Source organism: Filicampus tigris, chromosome 4, assembly GCF_054856515.1.
Source record: "Filicampus tigris isolate MCC_2025a chromosome 4, RoL_Ftig_1.0, whole genome shotgun sequence".
Taxonomy (NCBI): domain Eukaryota; kingdom Metazoa; phylum Chordata; class Actinopteri; order Syngnathiformes; family Syngnathidae; genus Filicampus; species Filicampus tigris.
The window spans coordinates 22,515,309-22,537,481 of NC_141220.1; the positions used below are offsets into that span (position 1 = coordinate 22,515,309).

The following is a 22,173-nucleotide window of genomic DNA, read 5'->3' on the forward strand; positions in this document are numbered from 1 at the left end:
ACATGGAGGCTCCCATTAGAACAATAAAAGCATCAATTGTATTTTCACTCACGGAGGCAGCACTTCATCTCCAAGCTTCCAGATTTACACGTATCAAGTATCGTGTGGATCAACTTCCAACGCTGCAACACTGCTTAGCTTTTGGCCTTGACGCGAGAGGAGAGTGCTTCTATACTGTCATGGGCAGAGCAAAATAGTGTTGGGGGGGGGGGGGGGTATTATGTAAATTAGCCAGAATTTGATGTCACAGTTTGGCAATATTCAATTTGGCGCCAATTTATCACCTTGGATTTGAGATCAGTGCCACTTTTGAGTAGATGATTAGAAGAGATTTGATAGGTTTCAAGTGGGATTATGAAATAAATCGTAACACCAAAACTGATGTGACGAGAGGTGCTGTCAACATTTTTTTTAAAAAAAGTCAGAAAAGGCCATAACAATACAACACTTTTATTGTGAATGTATTATATTTGCACAATAATCAACACCACGTTATAAACATCTTTAACCCTTTCTGTTATTGTTCTCTTTTATACAGTAAATAGTGTACAAATGTATACAAAAATGTATTCAGGCTATAGTCAAGTTCCACAAAAGAGTAAATAATGTACAGTATTAAAGCACAATCAGATATCATGGAGGAGTGGGAGGCCTTTACATCGATAGAGATGACCCAAACGAACCCCCCCCACCCAACCACCGCCCCCCAACGGCCCTTCTGGATTAAACACGTCAACACTTTGATAAACAGGCATCACCTGCACACTTAGCACCGGCAGCTCAACACAAAGGCAAGGTGGAGAGAACTTGAACCTCAGAAGGCATGCACGTGGTGACCATGATGCTGATTAAAACTGAGAGGTATAAGGCAATGCTGGATGATCACTGATACTTTGTCCACTCAACGTTCTCTCCGGCAGGCCCTGATGCTGACCGTGGGGGCGCTCGAAATACAACGAACAAAAAAAGCTCATCTTGCAAACTTTGCAGCGTTTTGGACGTGCAGGCCCAGCGTCTGCGTCACAGCACTTTTAATAGAGCGACAACAAAGAGGAAACAAGCAGGAAGAAGAGGAGGGGGGGAAGGAAAACAAAGGGACAGTCGTGTTTGATATTGAGCTCATTCACAAGTCATCTTGGCTCCTGAGTCGGGTGATGCAGAGAGAAAATGGAAAGTAAATTCGGCGAAATGTTGGGGCATGAATTTCAGTCTGCTTTAGGCTGGGGATGGATCCCGGAGGAAAGTGCATTCCTTCATATTTTCTTCATGTTTTGGCCCTTAATACGTTCTCACGAGAATTTAGTCGGAAATTGCACAAAAGGAATATAATTCAGCACAGTTCAACAATGTGCCAGCAAAATGAGCAACACAAAAGAATATGTTGCAATCGTGACATTGTGCAATGAAATCGCCTTATTTTCCCACAAAAAAAAATATTTTGGTATCATAATTCATATATATGTTAATAATATATGTTTATGAATAAAAACAGGTGCTTGCCAATTACCTCTAGGTGGTAGTGCTGCACATACCGAGTGGGTCCCAACTGCAGGCAGTTTGATGCACCAAAGGAAACCCAAAGACCACAATAAAAAAAGTTTGGTTTGATACCCCTGCTGAAAAAAAACAGCACAGACCAGCATCCACGATTCGAGCCTTCAGTCACTGACCAACACACTCTACCAACTCAGTCACAGCCACCCAGCAAGTCTGACAGGCTGTTGTTGGCACCAGCAAGAACAGCTGGTCACCAGCTATGAGCAGCTCCTGGCTGGGCTCCAGCAAAATGCTGGTCCTGCTTGGGGGGCTGTGGCTCACTTTTTAGAGCGGTTTGCTAAGTGACCAAAGGTTCGGCTGTTTGAGGCTTGCTGTTTGAGTCTTGGCTGTTTTATTTTGCATTTGCTGCTGGTCTTGCTGGAGACACCAGCAACTATGCTGGTTGGTCTGTTTTGGAGCTTTTGTGTGATGGCACAGTAATTCCACACCAAATTGTGGTTCACTATTTGTAAATTACACAACAGGCCTTTACACCATGACATCACGCGTACTTCCCAGTGGGAATAGCTCACTCAATGTCCAATCGTAAACAAACCTACTCCGCCAAAAGGCAGTCTGGCAATTTTGTCCATTTATCCTGCGCACCCACTGTATGTTTTTTTTAAGAAAACAGAAATAACTCCCAAATCTTTTGGGATATATCTGGCAGCGCAACCCCTAACACAAGTTTTTGTTGTCATTTTCAGTTCAAGTCAGCAGTAGTCAATTTCCTTTTCTGTTACCCAAAAGGACCCTTGCCCTTATTGTTTAGAGACACTATGAAAAGGTATACCTGCATTTTTTAAACGTATCCTCTGTTATTTGCTGAAGAACTTTCGCTCTCCCTATAAAACTCTTTCATGCCGCGAGATGGTACCAAGCCCTATCTAAAGAGGAATTGCTCTCAATGAAGTATGTTGATGCGATACATCTCAAATCTCTCGGGGAGCAGCTTTAAGCAGTTTAACCTGGGTTGTTAATGAAAGTCAGGAGATTGTGCTTGTGCTCGTATATGCAGAATTCAGGAGCAATTTTTCAAAATGATAAATAAAATGTAAGACTTATTTTTGGAGGCAATGTTGTCAGATGAGTTTCAAATGACAAAGTGTTTTGGGATCATAGTTTGTAGTACATGAATGGTTTCAATAACATTTTTGGGGGTGTCAATTACCCATTTTGGTGGTAGGGCTGAGATTACTATTTTGTCTTTTGTTTGATATGAAGCACACGTCGCTACAATACAACACTGAGTTAGTAGCAAAATGCCTGGTGAGCAGGTACAGTACATTTTCAAATACTCAACAACAAAAAGTGTGACAGGATATGGGGTTACTAGCCCTCAATACCCAATCAATACAAACAATAGCAACAACTACACAAATCAACGCTGTCAGTGAGCACACAATCTTGTGAAAGAAACAGAATTAAAGGGTTTGACTCGCGCTTATCCTTGCACCCTGTGGGGGAATCTTTTGAGGTACAGCATGAAAATGAGCAGCTGGGTTAGCGTTGAAAAGGAAATGAGCGAGAAACCTTTGGCATCAGAAAATGACGACGCCGATGATGCGTAGGGAACAAAAGAACGCAGCGTTTGTAAAATCATCTTCATACCATCCCGGAGGGCGTCTTCTGGCCTCCTCGTGTGACATGAGACCTTCGCTTGTTGAGAGCATTTCCGCTGCCTCGTTTCCTTTACGCACACCGTGAGTCTTTCTAGCCGTATCGGTTTGGATGTTTACAGGCGTCACGAGCTTGGCGAAGGCGTGCCGAGCCACAGCAGAAGAAGCAGCTGGAGAGCAAGCGTAGTCACAAGGCTCGGTCTCAGGCCAGCCACTCCACCGCAGTCAGAGTCGTCTTCCTGCAGGGGAAATCCTTTGTCAGTTAAAAATCAAAAAAACAAAAAACTCAAAAGTAATGAGAAATATGTGACTCTTAAAGAGGCAATTTTATGGAAAATAAAACATTAAACCACAATAAAAAAAAATATGAAATGTGTTACTTAACGAATAGTTCTCTACAATACTGTGATTTATTAAAACATACAAAAGTAAAATGAAAAATGAAAACAGAATATATAGAATGAGCATTTGTATCATGATAATTGGCATTGTGCCACTAGGGTGCAGTATTCAAAGAAAGAAAAAATAAGTTTAAATACGAGACATTCAAAATACTTCATTTTTCATTATTTTTTTATTTTACAAAGAAATCGTAATCGTAAAATCGGTTTTGAGATAAAATAATCGGGATGTCCTTAATAGGCAAAATCGAACAGCCCTAGATTCATTTGTGTGTGGCGGTTATAACTATAGCAGGTCCTCGGGTTACGATGGTTTCAACGTTTCAAGGTTTTGAGGTTGCGGACGGCGAGCAATGGACTTCTTAATATTATTCATAAAAGTGCACAGTAAACTACTGAATAATTGTGACTTTTGTACTACGCTAGCACAGGTTAGTTTTATGCTCAATGGCTTTACTTCACTGCCATCAATTATGGCAGCCTGAGAGTGTTTACCGTGGTGAAGTTGTTTTTGTGACCTGTTTGTTTATTGTTGGACTCATTCCAGCAGTAACGAGGTTGAAGTTCAGCACGACCAGATGTTCTAACTAAAACCAAGAGCATTCATGCATGCGGCCCAGGGTTTTGTTTCAATAGCAGGTCGGGAAATACGCTGACACGAGCCCTTTAAACCCTACGATGACCCCTCACGATTTTAATACGTATTGTACCCTCTTATTAATGTATTATTAGTATTGTGAGGCCTTTTTATCCGTCCAAAGACATAATGCTTCTCAGTAGGTACTACTGTTTTGGTTAGCAATAGAGTTCATCAAGGCAAAATAGTTGGTGTCCATGAACAATCGTGTCAACCAAGTAAGGCAATATACCTGTAACTGTGTGTGAGTGTGAGTGTGTGTCAGGAAGCTCGGGCATGCCAGCAGAAGGCCTTGAAAAGGTTTCGGAGTGGCCTGGATTCAAAAGGCAGGAAAGCCGAGCGGGGCTTCCTCTGTTTACTTCTGTGACACAATCTGTCTCCCTATGAGGAGTGCAGCTAAAAGTAAGTAAGGCAGAGATGGAAAGATGAGAAAGGTCCACTTCCTATTTCCTCTATCAGCATCCCAGGACACACTCACAGACATCAAATGTCCTGATCTAAGAAGCTACTGAAACACAATGAAAGGCAGGGCTAATAGATAGAGACCATTTTTTTTAGACCAAATATTTAGACAGCTTATAAACGCTGTAAAGTTGGCTGGTCAGGAACAATATTTTATTCACATTCCTGCTTTGATTTTGCCAATTTATGCTTATTTATGCAACTCATGAACCGCATCACCCTTGTTTTTCCTTTGGTGGAATCCATGTTATGAATTGAATGCTAATGGGTGTGAACAAAGCAGCTGAAATATTGCTTCCTGAAATGACGTCCTATGCAAAGTACTTTATTGGTAGCGAAGCAAATCTCCAAGTGTTACAAGGGGCAAATATTGTAGTATTTTATTTTAAAAGTAAATTACATAGAATTATTTGATTTTCTTTTGTTTTGTTTTGTTTAAGCCTCTTGTTTTAATGTTTTATTCACATTTGACAGCATGTTGTTCTCACAAGCAGTTAAGGGTAAAAATTCTTAGCATGGCAATAAACGAACATGACCGAAAGCATATCCATTGAAATATTACTGTAAATCCAAGTGGTCATACAAAATGTAATTTCATTTTGGACCTGTCTTTCCTACATATAGTAGACACACTAACCCAAAAAAGTGAGCAGCAGAAACAGAAACAAGTGGAGGGCTGAGTAGCTCAATGTGGACCCTCTGCTGATTTCGCACAGGGGCTCATCCTAGCATGACGGAGTGCAGCAGCCAATGGGAGGCAGGTGCAAAGAAAATAAGAGGATGAAGACAGAAATCATTGAGAAACATAACAGGAAGACAGACCGAGAAGAAACAATGACATGAAAAATGGTGAAAAAATACAAACATGGACAAAATAGATGAGTTGATGGAGTGACCAGACAGATAACATTGCACCCACAGGCCAAAACTGATCAGAATCTCAGACATGTAAACCTGTCATGTCATGCACACGGGCACTGAGGCCGATGTCTTACATTTTCATTGTTGTCGAAGCACACATCGGGCCCTTTGCGGTATCTCGGGTTCTGGGCCAGCTCGCATGGATCTGGACCTTCAGCTGATCACATGCTTTTTAGGAAAATAGCTACGATGGGGTGATAAACCAGAATAATATTCTGAACTACACTCAAAAATGAAAAGTACATGTCATTGCACATATGCTGTGTTAGTGGTGGCTCAGTCCTAAAAATGTTGATCAATTTGACACATTTCAAGCTACTGCCTGTATGAGTATTGTACCAATGAGCACAATACAAAAGGCTCTAAAGTCGCAAGAATAAAGTATATACAATTCCCTGACATTTAATAATATTCTCATAACAATTTCAACTTTCTTCAAAATTTACAACCGTTCACTTGATAAAAAATAAATAAATAAATAAAATAACACCCCAAAAAGCAACTCAATTCTTTTGTCCACATGCAAACTCTGTCAGTTTCAGAGAGAGGAGTGAGTAGTTTATCACGTTTTATAATTATAAAAGCTTCTTTGTCATAATACCTCGTTGTTTCACGATAAGAAAAACAAAAAACATTATTTCACAACGGCACCATCTGCAATCGACATTGATAAAGTTATTCAAGCAATTTTCCCACGTAAAAATACAATGTCAAACAAGTGGAAAATAGATGTTGCGTATTGTGCTTGGCTGAGCAGCATAAATTGCACCATCTATGAAAGGTGCATATTGACAAAAAGCAAGATGAAAAAAATCAGTTGCCCGCATCAAGTGCAAAATCTTGCTAACTAACAAAAAAACCAAAACAAGAAACACCTGAAAGGATTGAAATCCACCTTGCTGCCTCTGAAAATATTGGACATAATCTATCAAAACATAATGATTGTTACTCCCTCCTCAGAAAAATGCACTCGGGAAGATAAACCAGATGCTTAAGGAACTGATTATCTCGACAAAAAAGGTCTAAGAAAAGGTGAACATAATCCTGCTAGTGCTACCTTCAAAAACCTTGTACATAATCTGTTAAATATGAATGATTCTTTTTGCCCTTCTCAGAAAATGCATTTAGGCAAAGGCTGACAAACAAACAACAACAACAAAACAAAGGCATAACATAAAACTAACGCAACCAAAAAAACAAATAAAATGGGTGATTGTAACCTTGCTACCTCAAGAGAAAATTTGAATGAAAAAAATCAAGACTGTTATGCCCTTGTCAGAAAAAACACGAAGGTTGAAAACACAGAGATGTGTACGGAACTGATTATCCCGACACAGAAGGTGAAAGATAGAGTTAGCAAACACATATAAACAAAGGTGAAAACTCAGATGCGTAAATCAACAAGAAGGCATGAAAACAAAATTAAAACACAAAACCTAAAAAAAAAGAGTGAAAAAAACCTTGCTACTGCTGCAGAAAATAGGACATAAGTCATGAAAAGTGAATGATTGTTAGACTCTTCTCAGAAAAATACACACAAAGTTTGAAAAAAAATGGCTGCACAAGAAACTGATTGTATTGACACAGAAAGCATAAAATAAAATAAAAAAACACAAAAACTAAATAAAAGGGAAGCATGCAACCTACATATGGATGGATGATCCATACAAAATGAATGATTATTATGCCCTTCTCAGAATCACTGCTAGGTTGCGTATGGAACTGATGATCTCAACACAGAAAACATTAAATAAACAAACAAACCCCCCAAAAAACAGGAAGAAAACATGAAAGACTTGACATCCTTCTCAGAAAAATAAAACCCCGTCTGAGAAAGGAACTGATTAGATATCGAACCAAAAGACGTAAAACAAAACTAACAAGACACAAATTTGACAGCGCGCAAGTGAAACAAATATCAGGGAGCAGACCGCAGACGCTCAAGACACCAAATCACATCAGGAAACGATAAATCCGACTTAACACCAAGTAACACAGTCCAAAACAAACACAACTAAAAGCTCAATTGAGACCCAAAGGCAACAAATAGTTCTAAACAGGACAATTTGTCCGTTCTGTGTTAAACTGCAAAGGCACCATTACCTTAGTGGCAACAAATGCGTCCTGCAGTGACCCCGTGGCAAACGCCTGCGATGACACCTTTACTGTTGTAGCAGCAAGAAGCCACATTTAAGCCACATCTGTCAAACAGATATCCTGCCTACATTTCAGCACACAAGTGCACCTCTGCACTTAACTTTAATTCAACTTGATGGCGGCGCGCAGGCCAGAAACAAAGAAAATCCAATCTGGTAGTAACGTGAGAGCGCCTTTCATACGCGCCGCATCTGGTTTACTACTCACCCGCGTACGCTCAGAAGGGACCTGCTGGAAAGTGCTTCGGTGTGTGTCCTTGGACGCTGATTTTAAAGCTCTCTTGTCACAAGGGCTGATGGATGGAAGGACCCGGGAGTAAAAAAAAAAATTAAAAAAAAAAATAAGACCTGTCGCTCCCATGTTGACTATTTACGACTTGAGTGAAAGGATACAGGGTTGTTCGGCCTGTCGCAGCGGTCTGGGGTCACATGACAAACATGTGGCCTTAGCGTCGGTGATCAGGAACACCAGGTTGGTGTTTGGTAATTTCTCCGCTCGATACATCCTGGCGGGCAAACGGAGATCGTACAGCGTGAATTTATTAGGCAATCATACAAGACGTTGACAACTGTGGACCCTTGCATTCGGTTTGTGTACGATGTTTGTCCTTAAATTTGGTAAAATTTTCACTACGGGCATAGATCAACATAACTGTCCGTCTGTCTACCTGCCCATCTATCCATCCATTCATAGATCTATCCGTCAAAAAAGGGGGATCTTTCCAAAAGAAGGAATACGCTGTATTTCTGAAAAAAAAACGTTTATATTTCAGAAAGTAACCTTGTTCCATAAAAGTAAGTACAACGTTAAAAAAATCCATCCATCCATCCAAAAATGCATACAAGTAACATACATTCACACGTATATACCTACCATCTATCTAAAATATCTAATCCATCTACCCATCTATTTAACTGCCTGTCGTCTAGCTAACCTCTCTTTATCAATCTAATCAACCATCTAGCTATCATCTACCAATATCCCATATAAACCATCTCCTAGCACAGACATCTCTTTATTGACCCATCTAGCTAACAGCTACCAACTTACCTGTTACACTTCCTCCCATCTACATACATACCATCATCAATGCATCTATCAATGTATTGATCTACTCTTCGACTGGTCACCTTACTACCAAGCAAAGCGTCGTACATTCATCCATCCATCACTTACCTTTCCACCTATCCATATCTCTGAAGTCACCATCTATCCATCCAGCTACCACCCGTAGCACTCTCACATTTCTCACATGTACTTATTCATCAATTCAACCATACATTGTTCAACCATCCATTCATCTACACAACCACATATGTGTCCATTCATCGAACAATCCCCCCATAAATCTATCTATCCCACCTTGTCACCAATGAAAGAGGATTGACTTAAGCTTGTATCCAAGTTGTGCAAATATGTATTCTTACCGGTTCTGCTAATATTACAGTGATTTACTTTATGAGCTGCTATGTAATATAAGCAGTCCCATTTGATACATACTGCTTGGACCCATGCAGGTGTTCATGTGGCCTCTCTAAGCTGTTCTCTTATTGGACTTTTTATGTCTGCCATGAGGCTTTGTGTGTGTGCAGCCGTTAACATTGGGAACCAGACACACGGGACCCATAACGCATGGTAATTACAGCCATATTTAACCCCCAAATTGACACAGAAGAAGGTTACAACAAAGTAAATGTGCAGCGGCCCGTGGATATTGGCGAATTTGAGGAAAAGCCAGAGACTGGGGGAAGTCAAACAGATAAAAGGACATTTGTGCTTCCCCCTGCAGTTCCCGTCGGTGACGGATCAAGGTCAAATGTGCCTGATTGGAACTCGTAAGAGAAGCCGCCTGAAGTAAAAAACGAAAGAGGCCCTTCAGGAAGGCAACACTATTCCGCACCTATCCCCACGGATCATTAAACAGAAGGATGTGCGGGAAAATGATCCAAGGAAGGGAAGGACAGTTTTATGATGTCATGAACACTAAATTCACACGTACATCAGAAAGTTCACAGTTTGTGGGGCACAATTTATTATTGAATTCATTATTGAATAATATCATATTATTGAATTAACAGACATACCTCGAACAGTTTCCACAGTCCAGGACCCCCGAGTAGGATCTGTCCTCGTTGTCAAAGAAGTATTGCGTCTGTTCTGTGATGCAGCTTTCTTTAAACATGGCGTCAGGAATGTCCTCATCCGTTGACTCCGCTAAATTAGGTTTTACAAGGAACTGTTTGTAGCTAACATATACTGTACTGCAGTTATGACAAAAAAACTTGACTAAGGGTTGTTAAGAATAGTTCATCCTAATACTTGCCAATACCTGATTTCTCCACTGGATGTAAAGACTCACCTGCCTCCAGAAGGTTGGGGAACATGAGGCCATAGAAGAGCTGCTGGAGTATGGACCTACACAAGGACAATTATTGTTATTTCAGTTTGACAGACAGATAAAAACTAAGTTTTTCCCTTTAATGCAGGATTTCCCAAGCTTTTTTAGTTCACAATATAAATGTGTCCCCTGCCGACAACGTACACACAAGTACATAATTTACTGTATAGCCATAAGAGAAATATAAACTGTAAATAACTCAAGAGGGATTTAAGTCCATCAAGTGGTGAGAAAAAAAAAAACTTGGACCTGCTATGGTCCCAACCCAAAAAGTGGGAAAGCCTACTTTTAATGTCGACATTATGACGGTGCCGAGAGACAACATTTCAAAGCTAAAACATTGAACAATTATTTACATTTGGTCACATGAAGGAAAAGAAGGCCCGCTTATTTTGTGTTGAGCTTACTGTTTTTCATGTGATTGTTTTATGTTAAGAGACTCTAAGTGTTTTTCATACAAATATTTACTGTAATTATTTATCTCATTATTGCTAGTGTAGGTTATGTTCAAGTTCTGGCATGTTGCTATCTTAAACTGAGGACATGCAACTTTTACAGCTAAGGAACACGCTAGGCCATTTTGGCTATGAAAAATGTAGCTTTACTTACTTTATTGACCTTTACGTCCTACAATTAGTCCTATACCTTACATAAAGTACTAATATGAGTACCTTAAAGGATAGAAATTGAAATGATATTTTTCGTGCCTAGGCAATGGTAGAGTTACGTGTGTTTTTGTATTTGGTAGACACTTACAACTCACTCGGCTTTTCGGCCTCGCCCCCCAAGCACATCTCTCAATTTGGTGACAAAAAGTAGACACAATTTTACACTGGCTAAAATGTGGTCTATTTTGCAACGTAGGTGGTCGAACGCGATTTTGGTGTATTTAATCAAGGTGCAGGCAGATTCGGCACTTCCTGGACATGCGTGGTGGACCTCATGGTATGTCCTTCCTAAATATAACAGCATTGTGGGACAATCCCTCTGAAGAATTGTAGAAATCAATTCATTGGACGAATTATAATCATTTTCATCTTAAGAATTTTAAAAGAACCCCTGGCACTACGGTGTGGGATGGGGCAGATTCACACACAGACTTTAGGATCGAGAGGTGCAAGGCCTCTAAGGTTTCCAAGCTCCAAGGTCTCCAATTGCACATCACACACATGGCCAACTAAATCATCAGAAAAGGGAGAGATTGCAGTTTACGTGCCAATGTCATACACAAACTCCAGCGAGTCTAATTTCTGTTTCCACAATGTTCAAGCACGGCATACTCGGGCGTGCACGCTGTACCGTCCTGATTTCGTATGAGTGACGATGAGGGTTGGCCCGGAAAACACTACGTTCCATCCCACAATGGCGCACCAAGGTGCAAACGCCCCCGTTACACCCATGTTTACTGGCGTAAAATACCAAATGAAAGAAAACTCCACCCATGCGCACTGTTAGCCTGCGCTCTGCGTAAGACTTGTGCCCGGAACGAAAACAGGACCCATTGATATACTGAATGCAGAATCTAAAGCACAAATGCACTCACCAGGCAGCAGTAGAGGCCCACCAGCCGATACTGAGCAAATCTGCTATGGTTGGCTACAAAAGATAGTCAGATATGGAGGTTAAAACCATTGAAGAGTCCTTGCCAAATGGCAAAGCAAATCCACTGAGAAACCGACCACATAGACAGAGCGAGGCCCCGCCGCAGCCTTGCTGTCTTTCTCCGGGTCACAAACAGACTGGTAGTCGTAGGTCTTGTTGAAGGAGTAGAGAGAGGTGTTGACCAGGTTGATCATCAGCACAGGATCCACCTCGCCAAAGAACTGACCTATCTGGACACACGAAAGGGACACTCAGTTCGGGAAAACTTTTTAAGACTGCTGATTTGGGGCTTTGCAAGGCAGTGAATCAGTTCTCAAGAAACTGGCATCTGCTTTCTACGCCAATCTGCATGGCGAGTTCAGTCACACGCAGACAATCCTTTTAAGCAGGCAGCTGTCAACACATCTTTGGTGCATGTAATGGAGTGGGCCATTGCCATGTCCTTTCCCCCTCTGCTCAGTTCAGCAATGTCAGATGTTATGCAACAGTTTTAGATTCCTGCCAAATCACAGAGGAATCGTTTTTTGTTTTTTTTTGTTTCTGAAGGGTGGTGTAAAACGTTACTACAGTACAGTAGTCACATTTTCTGTATATGTTTTTTTTTACAGGTAGCCTCCATGCATACAAAACACACCACTCAAATTTCAGAGCCATTGACATTTGTTTGTTTGTTCTATTCTTGAGAATACCAGATCCAACCAATAAAGTCCTGATCATATAAAACAGATGGTCTGTAGTTAGGTGCCAGGGAGTCCACAATTGCAGAATGTCTGTCTGAATTGGTTGAGCCGGTCCAAAAGAATCAGCATTGGAGTTACAAAAGAAAAACCTACGCGTGGCCAAGAGCTGAATTTTTTCAACCACACACTTAATAAAATGAAAAACCACAAAATCAATCCTAACTGATAGAGTAATAACAGATCACACTGACATGAAAAACAATCTTAAATACATGGGGTATATTTTGATGAAAGCATTTTATTAAGACACCCGGGAACAGTTTTACATTTTGAAGAAAAAAAAAAGCATAACACTGTATATGTCCTTTAAAAACTGGAACATGCAGTATGTCCTATCATGACTGACAAGAAGCATTCCTCAGACCAGTGCATATACTAACATTGGACCGAAGGGACCTACAGCAGTCTGTAGTCAGTATCTCCGTGTGAGAGGCTCACATCCACGAGAGACTCACTTCAATAAAGCATCCCCGGCTGACAGAACCTGAACTTTGATCATTCTCCTGTGTCTGATGTTGTACTTTAGTAGGGGCACGGATGAACCTACGCCCTAGAGGAGCTTTGAAAGTAGCTCAGCGCAAGTAAGTAAGCCATCTTTGTAACTTAGCCATGAGTCCTTTGCCTGACCTTGGTAGGAGATTGATGCAGTCCCATGAGATGCAATAGCTGACATACAGTTTCTGATTTCACCTTTGCCCAAATGACATGCCAAATATTCCTTGATACAACAAACTACCTCAAGATAACGCTGAGACAATTTTTCAGTTAGATTCACTGAATAATTATACCATACCTGAATTTGATGTGTTCGACTAATGTGGAAATAATTCCCAAAATATATGATATACATATAAAAACAGTATCACGTGCATGTTATTTTTTTAGCCAGTGCTATAAACTAAACTACATTGGCCTGTTTCTATAATTGATAGAAACTCACCAAGCTAATGTAATCATCCTGATTGGACATGAGCAGAAAGCCACCATCATCCAAGATCACGCAGTCTACGTGCTGCAAAGGGGCAAAGTAGTTTAGATTCAAGCCACAAGTGTGATGTATTTTTTTTAAAACATACATTGTTTTACCTTGTCATTCCTCATACAGCCACAGATCTCATCTTTGCACTAAAATCAAGAAAAAAGTTTGTTCAGTGCAAGCGCTTAAATGTGGGAAAATGAACAATAACAAATACATAGGACCATATGAACAACACTTACATTCTCTTTAAGTGTGGCGTTCATGAAACTGTTCATCCAGAAAGTGATGTTGAGTTTCACTCCCACCACTAAAAAACAGACCAGCAGCAAAAACATGGCTTTATATTACCAACAAAGAGTTGGAAGAGTTATTTTACTTTGCATTTTTGAACGATGCAATTCTGTGCTTGCCTGTTTATTGGTTCTCTAAATTGGATTGCGGGCAGAACGATGGTTTATTGATTAGCACGTCTACTTCACAGTTCTGAGGTTGTATATAGGTTTGAATCTTTGCTTTTGCTTTTTTTTTTCCTGTATTTAAACGCATTGTATAATGTTACAATGGCTTACAATTGTAAATATACTGTCATAATCTGTGTTCTTGTTATTATTAATAGCTTTGATTCATGTTTTATCATTTGGCCGTTTTTTTCACGTCATGTCTATCAATAGGTTTCCATATCCACCTATTCTCGTCAGCCCTGTTCCTTGTATCAACCAAGCAGCTCCCTCAAGCCACTTGTGTCTTCCTCATTGTCTCATCAGTAGATTTTGTTCCCTGGTTTCTTTCAGGCTTTGTTGGTTCATTGTTGCTGTCATGTGTCAGTCGAGTCAGTCTGCTAGTCGAGTCATGTTATGTGTCTTTTTGTTGTGAGTTTATTAGGTCAACGACACACAAACCTATCGACACCAGAAATCCTGCATCTCATTTTTAAAGAAACACTTAGTGAGTAAGTTGGGGTTTGGGGAGGAGAAAATAGGTTATTTGAAACAAAAAAAAACATTTCCTCTATTTCTATATGAAACTAGTTTGACATTTGTCATTCTTAAAACCTTGAGGTTTTATTAATGTACTTTAATTGCAAGGCTTTGTGATCAACATTTTTGTGGGGGACTGAGCTCCCCTAACATTTGCAGTTCCGGGTATAACTTCAAGTCTTTGTTACAAGCAGCAGCAATCGATGTGGGACTAAGCACAACTGACCTGCCGGCTTAAGCGTGACTTCATCGATGGTGAGATCCACGGCTTTGCTGACGAGGATACCAGATTCGGACACGCTCTCTCTGCCTTCTGCTGCAACTGAGTGAAGAACACACAAGGGAACATTGAATGTAATCACTGCACATTTGGCTGGAAGGCCCGCAGAAGCAAACATTTCAGAACCATGCTTAAAATGGAAATAATTGTTATCCATGGCGGGGAACACTTCCAATTCTTGTAATTCGCATTGAGCCCGGTGCATCTCGTGAATTTGTGTTAATCCAGTTGAGTGTTACCCCGACTGCATTACACTCATTGTTTGCCTCCCCTGACGTCTGCCGGAAAGATTAGCAGAGATAAGCAAGAGAGGAAGCTCTCGGTCCAAGAGCGAGGCAGAGGATGAGTGCTGACAGACATACTGTGAGCCGGGAAGAGACCGAGGATAAAAGGCATGATGTCATCGGCGTACGAGTGCGATCTTGGCCAGGACGGTTCGGGCTGACTTACCAAGACGCTGGGGCTGGATGCCAGACCACACTGAAAAAATGCTCCGGCGCCAAATTGAGAACACACAAGGTTCTTACTGTTAAAAGACGGAGCTGTGAAGATGTATATGTCGTTGTCCAGGGCTCTCTTGTAGAAGCTGGACTCGTACGTCTCTGGGTTCTCCATCCAATCTTCTCCGGCGCTAAAAAAACAGTAAAAATATTCAAATCAATGTATGTGTCGTTAGTGTTCACGCTCTTACCACACTGTGGATAAAGCTGATTAGGTTCTTCTCCTGGCAATGTCATATTTGATTTTATTATTTTGGACTTTACAGTGTAGATTAAATAAGACCCAGCAGTGGCATAAGGGTCTAAATGGTGACAGAAATGAATGACATTTTTTTTTTAATTTTAACATTACACCACCCATGCATAGCAAAGATGAGGAAATTGAGGAAAGATGAGGAAATTGAGGAAAATAAAATGCACGTGCCTGCTGCATGCATGGATTGATCTATGTCCTGCATGGGCCTAATCCTTCATGTTGAAAGCCACTGAAGCAGCCAAAAAACTAAAAATATCACAGCCACTTTCAATTTTCACAGCACATGTTTGCGTGCCCAGAATATTGGCCAAAGCTCGCAGGCAAGTATGGTCGCGCCAGAGAAGAACAACGTGGAAGGCCAGCAAGGGTACCTTCTCGGGAAGACTCTTGTGATTCCTCCATCTGTGGCTACAAACCTGGCCACCGTCCCAATCCTGAGAAGATGGAAAAACACGGTCAAGCTTCAAAGTGGATCACGCTGACAAATAGTGCATCTGTCAGTCCCAGCTGGGGAAAAAGACACTCTTGAATTTCACAACCAGAGTCACTCGTCAATGTAAAGAGGACCACTGGAACTTGCTACCAAAAATGTGGTCCAAGCATCAGAATCCAGAACCCAACGGAAACTGGATTCAAATCATCTCTCTTGCCTCCCAAAGTGTTTGACTGTGTTTTCCTTGCCTCTTTTTTTGTATGAGTAGAGCCTTTCCAATGCCAATGTTCAGCAAATCATTCAAACGCCAATGCCAAAGAAACTTACTGTATTAATCATTGTTTTCACACCTCCTATACATATTAACTTATTGTAAATGTTTATAGTCTTCAAATTCAACAGTGATCACTGCCACTGAAGTATATATTCATCAAGTAAGTTTTTCAATGGATAATCGCGGAAGAGGGCCTCACACAGTTTGTCTTTGAAATTCAGGTTTCTAAACCACTGAATGAAAAACTGGTCCCTGTAGATGGTAGCACTGCATCGCTTTGGAGTTGAGATCAGCATAGTTTTTGTGTTCAAACTAAAGATTAGGGGCTGAATGTTGGCTTGTTATGTCAATTAACGAAGGTGAGAAATGTTTATGGACCTCACACTCAAACAGTTATCTGTTTGGTATAAAAGTGTATGTATCACTGTTGGGAGTAAAAAGTGTGTGTCAAGATCATGATGATAAGGAAGATGTAATGTGAATAAGCCACACCAACAGTCAACTGAAGCCATTCAGTGAGTCAGCATAGATCATGATGTGTTTGTTAGTTTAACATCTATAAAAAAAAAAAACAATTTCCATCGAAAACCCTTTTTTAGTCTTGTTTTAGTTGTTTTGTAGTTTGAAGTGTCACAGAAGCAAAAAAAATATTAGCGTCAAAGGCATTGTTCTGCTCAACATGTTTCTTTTCACAAGAAGCTCATTTAGATTTTGTCAGAACCAAAGTTCTACTGATGTTTACAAAAGAAAGGTGAAAAAAAGTCTACCTTTTCAATTAGTCGGTTCGTATCACAGAACACAACATTCTTTGGGTCTTGAAAGAAAAGTAAAAATACTCTAAAATGGCAGGCAATATGGGAAACTTGATTTTGAAAATGATTGATAACTGACTAGCTATGCCAAAATGTTAAGTAAAACTGAATCTGATTGCCTGTGTTCATTGCCCACTATATTCTTTTAGTTAAAGGGGGAAGTCAACCCAAACATATATTTTTCAAGAATATGTGAGGATAAGCGGTATCGATAATGGATGGATGGATGAATGTTCTATGCAGGCCCACTAGTTGAAACACAGCATTCTGGTCAATATTGTGTTTGTGAAATATGAGTTAAGCAGCAAAATCTATTGTTCCCCATCTCCTATGAATAGTGGGATTCGCTGTATTGCTTTCAGGACTGCACATGCCTGCCATGCTTGTGGAGTATGATGCTCCACATGCACAGGCGGAAGGAACCTCAACTTGGTGGAAACCAGTCCCAAATGGAACCTGATATAGTATTTAAATTTGTGCACACACTCTTAATTTACTTTCACTGAGTGGTTACATGGTATGGAACATTTTTTACACATCTTTTGAAAGGATTCCTGGCAGGGCTACTTGTGTCTGGTAGCAATAACAATTGTTTGCTTTGCAATTAAATTAGGTATACAAGACACATACTGACAATCAGGCCAAACTTGGAGCATTTCGTTACAAAAACAGTATGCATATAATCCGACAACACAAGGGAGCATGGCTGCAAATCTGGACGAGTCCTACTCACACTTTCTGCTCTCTCCACAAGTCAACCAAATCGGCTGTCAGGCCTGCATCCAGGATGAGTCGACTCACAAGGGATACATTGCCTGTGATTGGAGACAGATGCCGTCTACATATCATGCATGTCACAGCCTCAATAGGCTTGCAAGAAAACTTGTGATGGCAAAACAAATGGAAGAAAAACAAGCAATAATGTCACCGAAAGCTAAATGATTGTAACTTTTCTCTCTCTTTAATAGTTTAGACCAGGGATGTCCAAACTCCACTGAGGGCTACATACAGAAACACGGAAGGAAGAAGGGTGGGGCCACACTTTCATATTGTGTTTAAAAAACATGCTAACATTCTTAGTGTTATTGTTGACATTGGAAAAGGTTTGCATTAGAGTGATTTTTCATTTTTTTTCTGATATTTTTTTCAAGAGCTGCCAATCGGATAAATGAGGTGGTGTGATTTTAGACACACGTGTTTTGAGTTATGAGTGTGGTCATGGAACAAATTGAATTGTATTTCAAGGCACCATACAAAATATTGTGGCACATTTTCATTAAATAACTTTTTTACAAGGAAAAATTTAACTTCAAACAAAAACTGTGATATTGTGTAATGTTCAACTTTTGTTACAATTCTACTTTTGATTGCATTATTCGTCAAAATTTTAACTTTTTCATGCAACCTTATGATGTGGTCCCTGATTGATTTGATAGAATAGCCTATAGAGCCGATGCAGTGAGCCACGAAAAGACAACTCTGAATGGCCCCCGGTCGGACTTTGGACATCCCAGGTTTGTACTCCAAACTTTTCAAAGGCAGCAACCGAGTGTGACATTGGCTCCAAATGGATCGGGGATAGCGGCCTCCATTAGCAGGGGGATAATGGCGGTAAGCTATACCGGGGCGGTGAGATCCATTAAATGACAACCAATCAAACTCGATGAGTCACCACGTAGAATGACAACACGGAGCTTCTAGGAAGCTCAGTCGATCTGGCCTGATGTCACCTTGCTCAGACCTGACTCATCAAATGAGCAGCTCTGACCTTCAGATGCTGATCACAGAGTTGAAGATTGCACAACTTGTGAAAATAGACTGTGACGCATGCATACACACACTCACAGGTCACATGTTTAAACGATTTTGCACGCAGCGTACATTGATGATGGCCGAACACCATCAGTGTGAATATTTAAAATAAAACCAAAACACTGAGAGAGATGCATGACTCACATGCATCTGGAGTGTTCCTATCAATGTACTGGTTGAAATCGAGGAGAAACTGGGTGTTGTTGAGCGACAACGTCAGCTCTTTGCAGTACTCCCTGAAGAAACAGCAACCATCAGTTTCACTCTCGGCATCACATTTGCTCCGGCATGCGCAACACTACGTTCAGGTCGGGGAAAGTGAGCAAGGGGCGGGGCTTGGACCACTCACCTTGGAGCGATGAAGGTGTGACCGAAGTTGTCAAAGTTCTCCAACTGGAGGGTTTCCATTACTTTGGAAAACACAGACACACACACACACACACACACTGTCGGAACTGCATTTTTGTTCCTACTAAAATTTGGTCCCCACAATGTTAGGTCTGTTATCCGATTCATATTCTCTTAAAGCAATGATAATACACACATACACTCACACACAAACTCAACACATATATCATAATTGATATCACTGGACCAGCATTTTGGTCCCCACGTAAAATTTTATGTGCTTTGAGATTCTTAATATGTTCCTAGATAGCGACAATAACATGTGGAAACAGACACATACACACAGACACACACACACACATGCATTTGTGGTGAGAAACAACAATGAATATTGGATTTCACTCCCTTTTTCAAACTCATCAGGATTTCTTGCTTTTTCTTTAGCTTTTAGGAGGAAGTTGGTGTTATTCTGAGATACGATTTTCTGGGGACTTAAGTTTTTATATCACAGCGATGCTAATGCACATAGATGTCTATGAGTCAAGGCCAACACAAGTACACACGGACAATGACACACACCCACACTGGCACATGACATACTGGACAGATATGAGGTGCTGGATAAAGAGAGCGAGGTGAAGAGTGGCGGCTCATAACGAATGAAATACTTGCCTATTTGCCCTGTGACCCCCATGAAGAATGAGGAGAGGAGAAGGAAAGTCAGAAAGTAGTTGGAAAATATTCTCTTATAAACTAGAATATCAGAGCATGCATCGAAACAACACAGTCGTAACCATCAAAAAAAATATCTCCAAGCTGCAGTATTCAAAATCTCGTAAATGACAAGACAGGCGTCATTCGCCGTCATTCACGACCGTTCTCTTAGACTTTTTAGCGTGTACTCAGCTGGCGTGGTGGCGCTGTCTGCAAAAGCCATCACCGAATGGCCCACTTTGAACATTGTCATGGAAATATGTTGCAGGATGAAACGACATCCTTCGCGTAAAAAAATGACAGGCAGATTTATTGGCTGGCTCTATTGCACCGTATATATCACCCCCTGGTATAGGAACGCATGTTTATGCAGTACTACTTGGGGGGCAATTTTTTTCTTATGTATCTGTAGGGAGATGTTAGCGCTGGTCTGGCTCTGGTCTGAAACTTAAAGAGGACATATTATGGAAAATTGACTTTTGAATAGCTTGTATGCAAATAGCTGGGTCTCTGGATTCCCTGCTATCCTGTGGTGGCTGGTCAATAGAAGGTGCCGCCTTTTCTCGAAGACAAAAATCAAATTAAAATATTGATAATAAAAGGAAAATATTTTACAATAGATCTACATCTATTTCAATATGAGAAGGATATAGAAGTTCACTTGAGAACAATTGATCTGAATTTCCTTATTTTCAAAAGTCTGTGATGAACATACATATATACATCTATCTATGTATATATATATATATATGTATATATATATATATATATATATATATATATATATATATATATATATATATATATATATATATATATATACATACACACATATATGTATAAAAAATGAAAGCAGGGTTTGACATTGAACCTGCTATATGTGGCTGTGCGCCCATGCACCACATACCACACGTTAGTGTACAAACTGCTGCTTCCACAAGTGAAAACGGTTTCTTTTTTTTTATAGGTCAACACATATTTAGTAATTGTTTTTGGACACACACTGGGTACAATGCGCTGGCTACGCCCCTGGTTGTCATAGTAACAAAAGCAGGACTCACTATTGGCCCAGCAGTAGGCTATGAGGGGCAGTGTGTCAATGTGCCGCAAACACATACAGTAGATCCTTAGATCCTTGGGGCGTTTTGTCACAGACAGCGGTGTTATTTAAACAACTGACAAATGTTTTGAATTGCCTCGGATAACGGATGGATGGATGGAAAAAAAATGCACAATATGTATACTTTAAGATGGCTGCACACAGAATTGTAGAGTCGATGCCTGCACCGCGGATTTTGAGCTCTTTTAACGGCCCCGTAAATGTCGACAGTCTCTTTACGGCGGCATGGGAGTGACACAAGGGCCAGAGCACTCAGTCAAAATCTCATCTACTGGGATAACTGCACCATTAGCCAAACGGCTTTGTAGAGACACATCAAAGTGATGAAAATGCACTAGAAACAGATGTTTTTTTACGCTGAACTCGCTGTTTTTTGGCCGCTAATAATACCCTACGAGGCATCCTTAAGCTTTAAGTAATCGCCAACAGCTAAATGTAATAATCACGCAAACACGTAGAGGACAAAATCGTGCGAGAAGCGCAAAGGAACATATATTACAAAAAAAAGGACAGAAGAGTGAGTACTTGCCCCAAGATGATGCTGTAAATGTCCAGCAGAGAAGACACACAGAGAAGTAGCAAAGAATTTAGTATAAAATAGTTCAGAAAAATTTCACAACTCAATGTGGACTTTTTGTGTATACCTTGAAAAAAAAAATGGAAGTCAAATGTAAAATTACGGCTTGTGCCTTTTGAGCCATTTGAAACAAATTCCCCACCGTCTTACCTATTTTTAGTAAAAAGAACCAACATACCAAACACAATGGATTTTTTTTTTATATATATACTTAATGCAAAAAGAGGTAGTCAAAAGTAAGATTACGCCTCACATGGGGGGGGGGCTTTTTTGTTTTAAAGCGTTTTAAACATTTTCTTGTCCTAGTAATTATTTTTAATATAAAATAATGCAAAAATAATCCACTAAATCCTTGGTTTCCAGAAAAGGCGTTCATGAATATTTTCAAGTTATTATTAATATTACTATCAATATGAGAATAAGACATACTTGTTTTTTTAACAATTACTTCTTTTATATCGTATTTTTTTGAATAACTACTGGTATTAATTAGGGAAATGCTGAGTGATTTGGCTGATATTATTTATTAATGAATCGTTTGTATGAATTTAGTAGCAAAACGTACCAAAAATGTTTTTTAAAAATAATCCAAAACTCAAAATAAATGGATTTCCTTTG

General features: G+C 40.1%; 1 protein-coding gene across 3 annotated transcripts in view; it reads right to left on the reverse strand.

Moving 5' to 3' along the window:
• Positions 1-453: 453 nt before the first annotated feature.
• The window catches only part of LOC147148968 (voltage-dependent calcium channel subunit alpha-2/delta-1), a 73,470-nt gene continuing 51,750 nt past the window's right edge, over positions 454-22,173 (reverse strand). For 2 of the 3 annotated variants that reach the window (XM_086027748.1, XM_086027746.1), the window contains 16 exons: positions 19,146-19,206; positions 18,941-19,032; positions 17,718-17,799; positions 15,837-15,899; positions 15,237-15,340; positions 14,656-14,751; positions 13,692-13,759; positions 13,560-13,598; positions 13,414-13,485; positions 11,811-11,963; positions 11,675-11,727; positions 10,093-10,148; positions 9,818-9,947; positions 8,126-8,238; positions 5,651-5,733; positions 454-3,394 (listed from right to left, as the gene is read on the reverse strand). In XM_086027748.1, the coding sequence (XP_085883874.1) occupies positions 3,281-3,394; positions 5,651-5,733; positions 8,126-8,238; positions 9,818-9,947; positions 10,093-10,148; positions 11,675-11,727; positions 11,811-11,963; positions 13,414-13,485; positions 13,560-13,598; positions 13,692-13,759; positions 14,656-14,751; positions 15,237-15,340; positions 15,837-15,899; positions 17,718-17,799; positions 18,941-19,032; positions 19,146-19,206 (1,379 nt within the window). In that variant the 3' untranslated portion in view covers positions 454-3,280. Of the gene's footprint in view, positions 3,395-5,292; positions 5,381-5,650; positions 5,734-8,125; positions 8,239-9,817; positions 9,948-10,092; positions 10,149-11,674; positions 11,728-11,810; positions 11,964-13,413; positions 13,486-13,559; positions 13,599-13,691; positions 13,760-14,655; positions 14,752-15,236; positions 15,341-15,836; positions 15,900-17,717; positions 17,800-18,940; positions 19,033-19,145; positions 19,207-22,173 lie in introns of all 3 variants that reach the window. The other variant, XM_086027747.1, reaches the window with a different exon arrangement.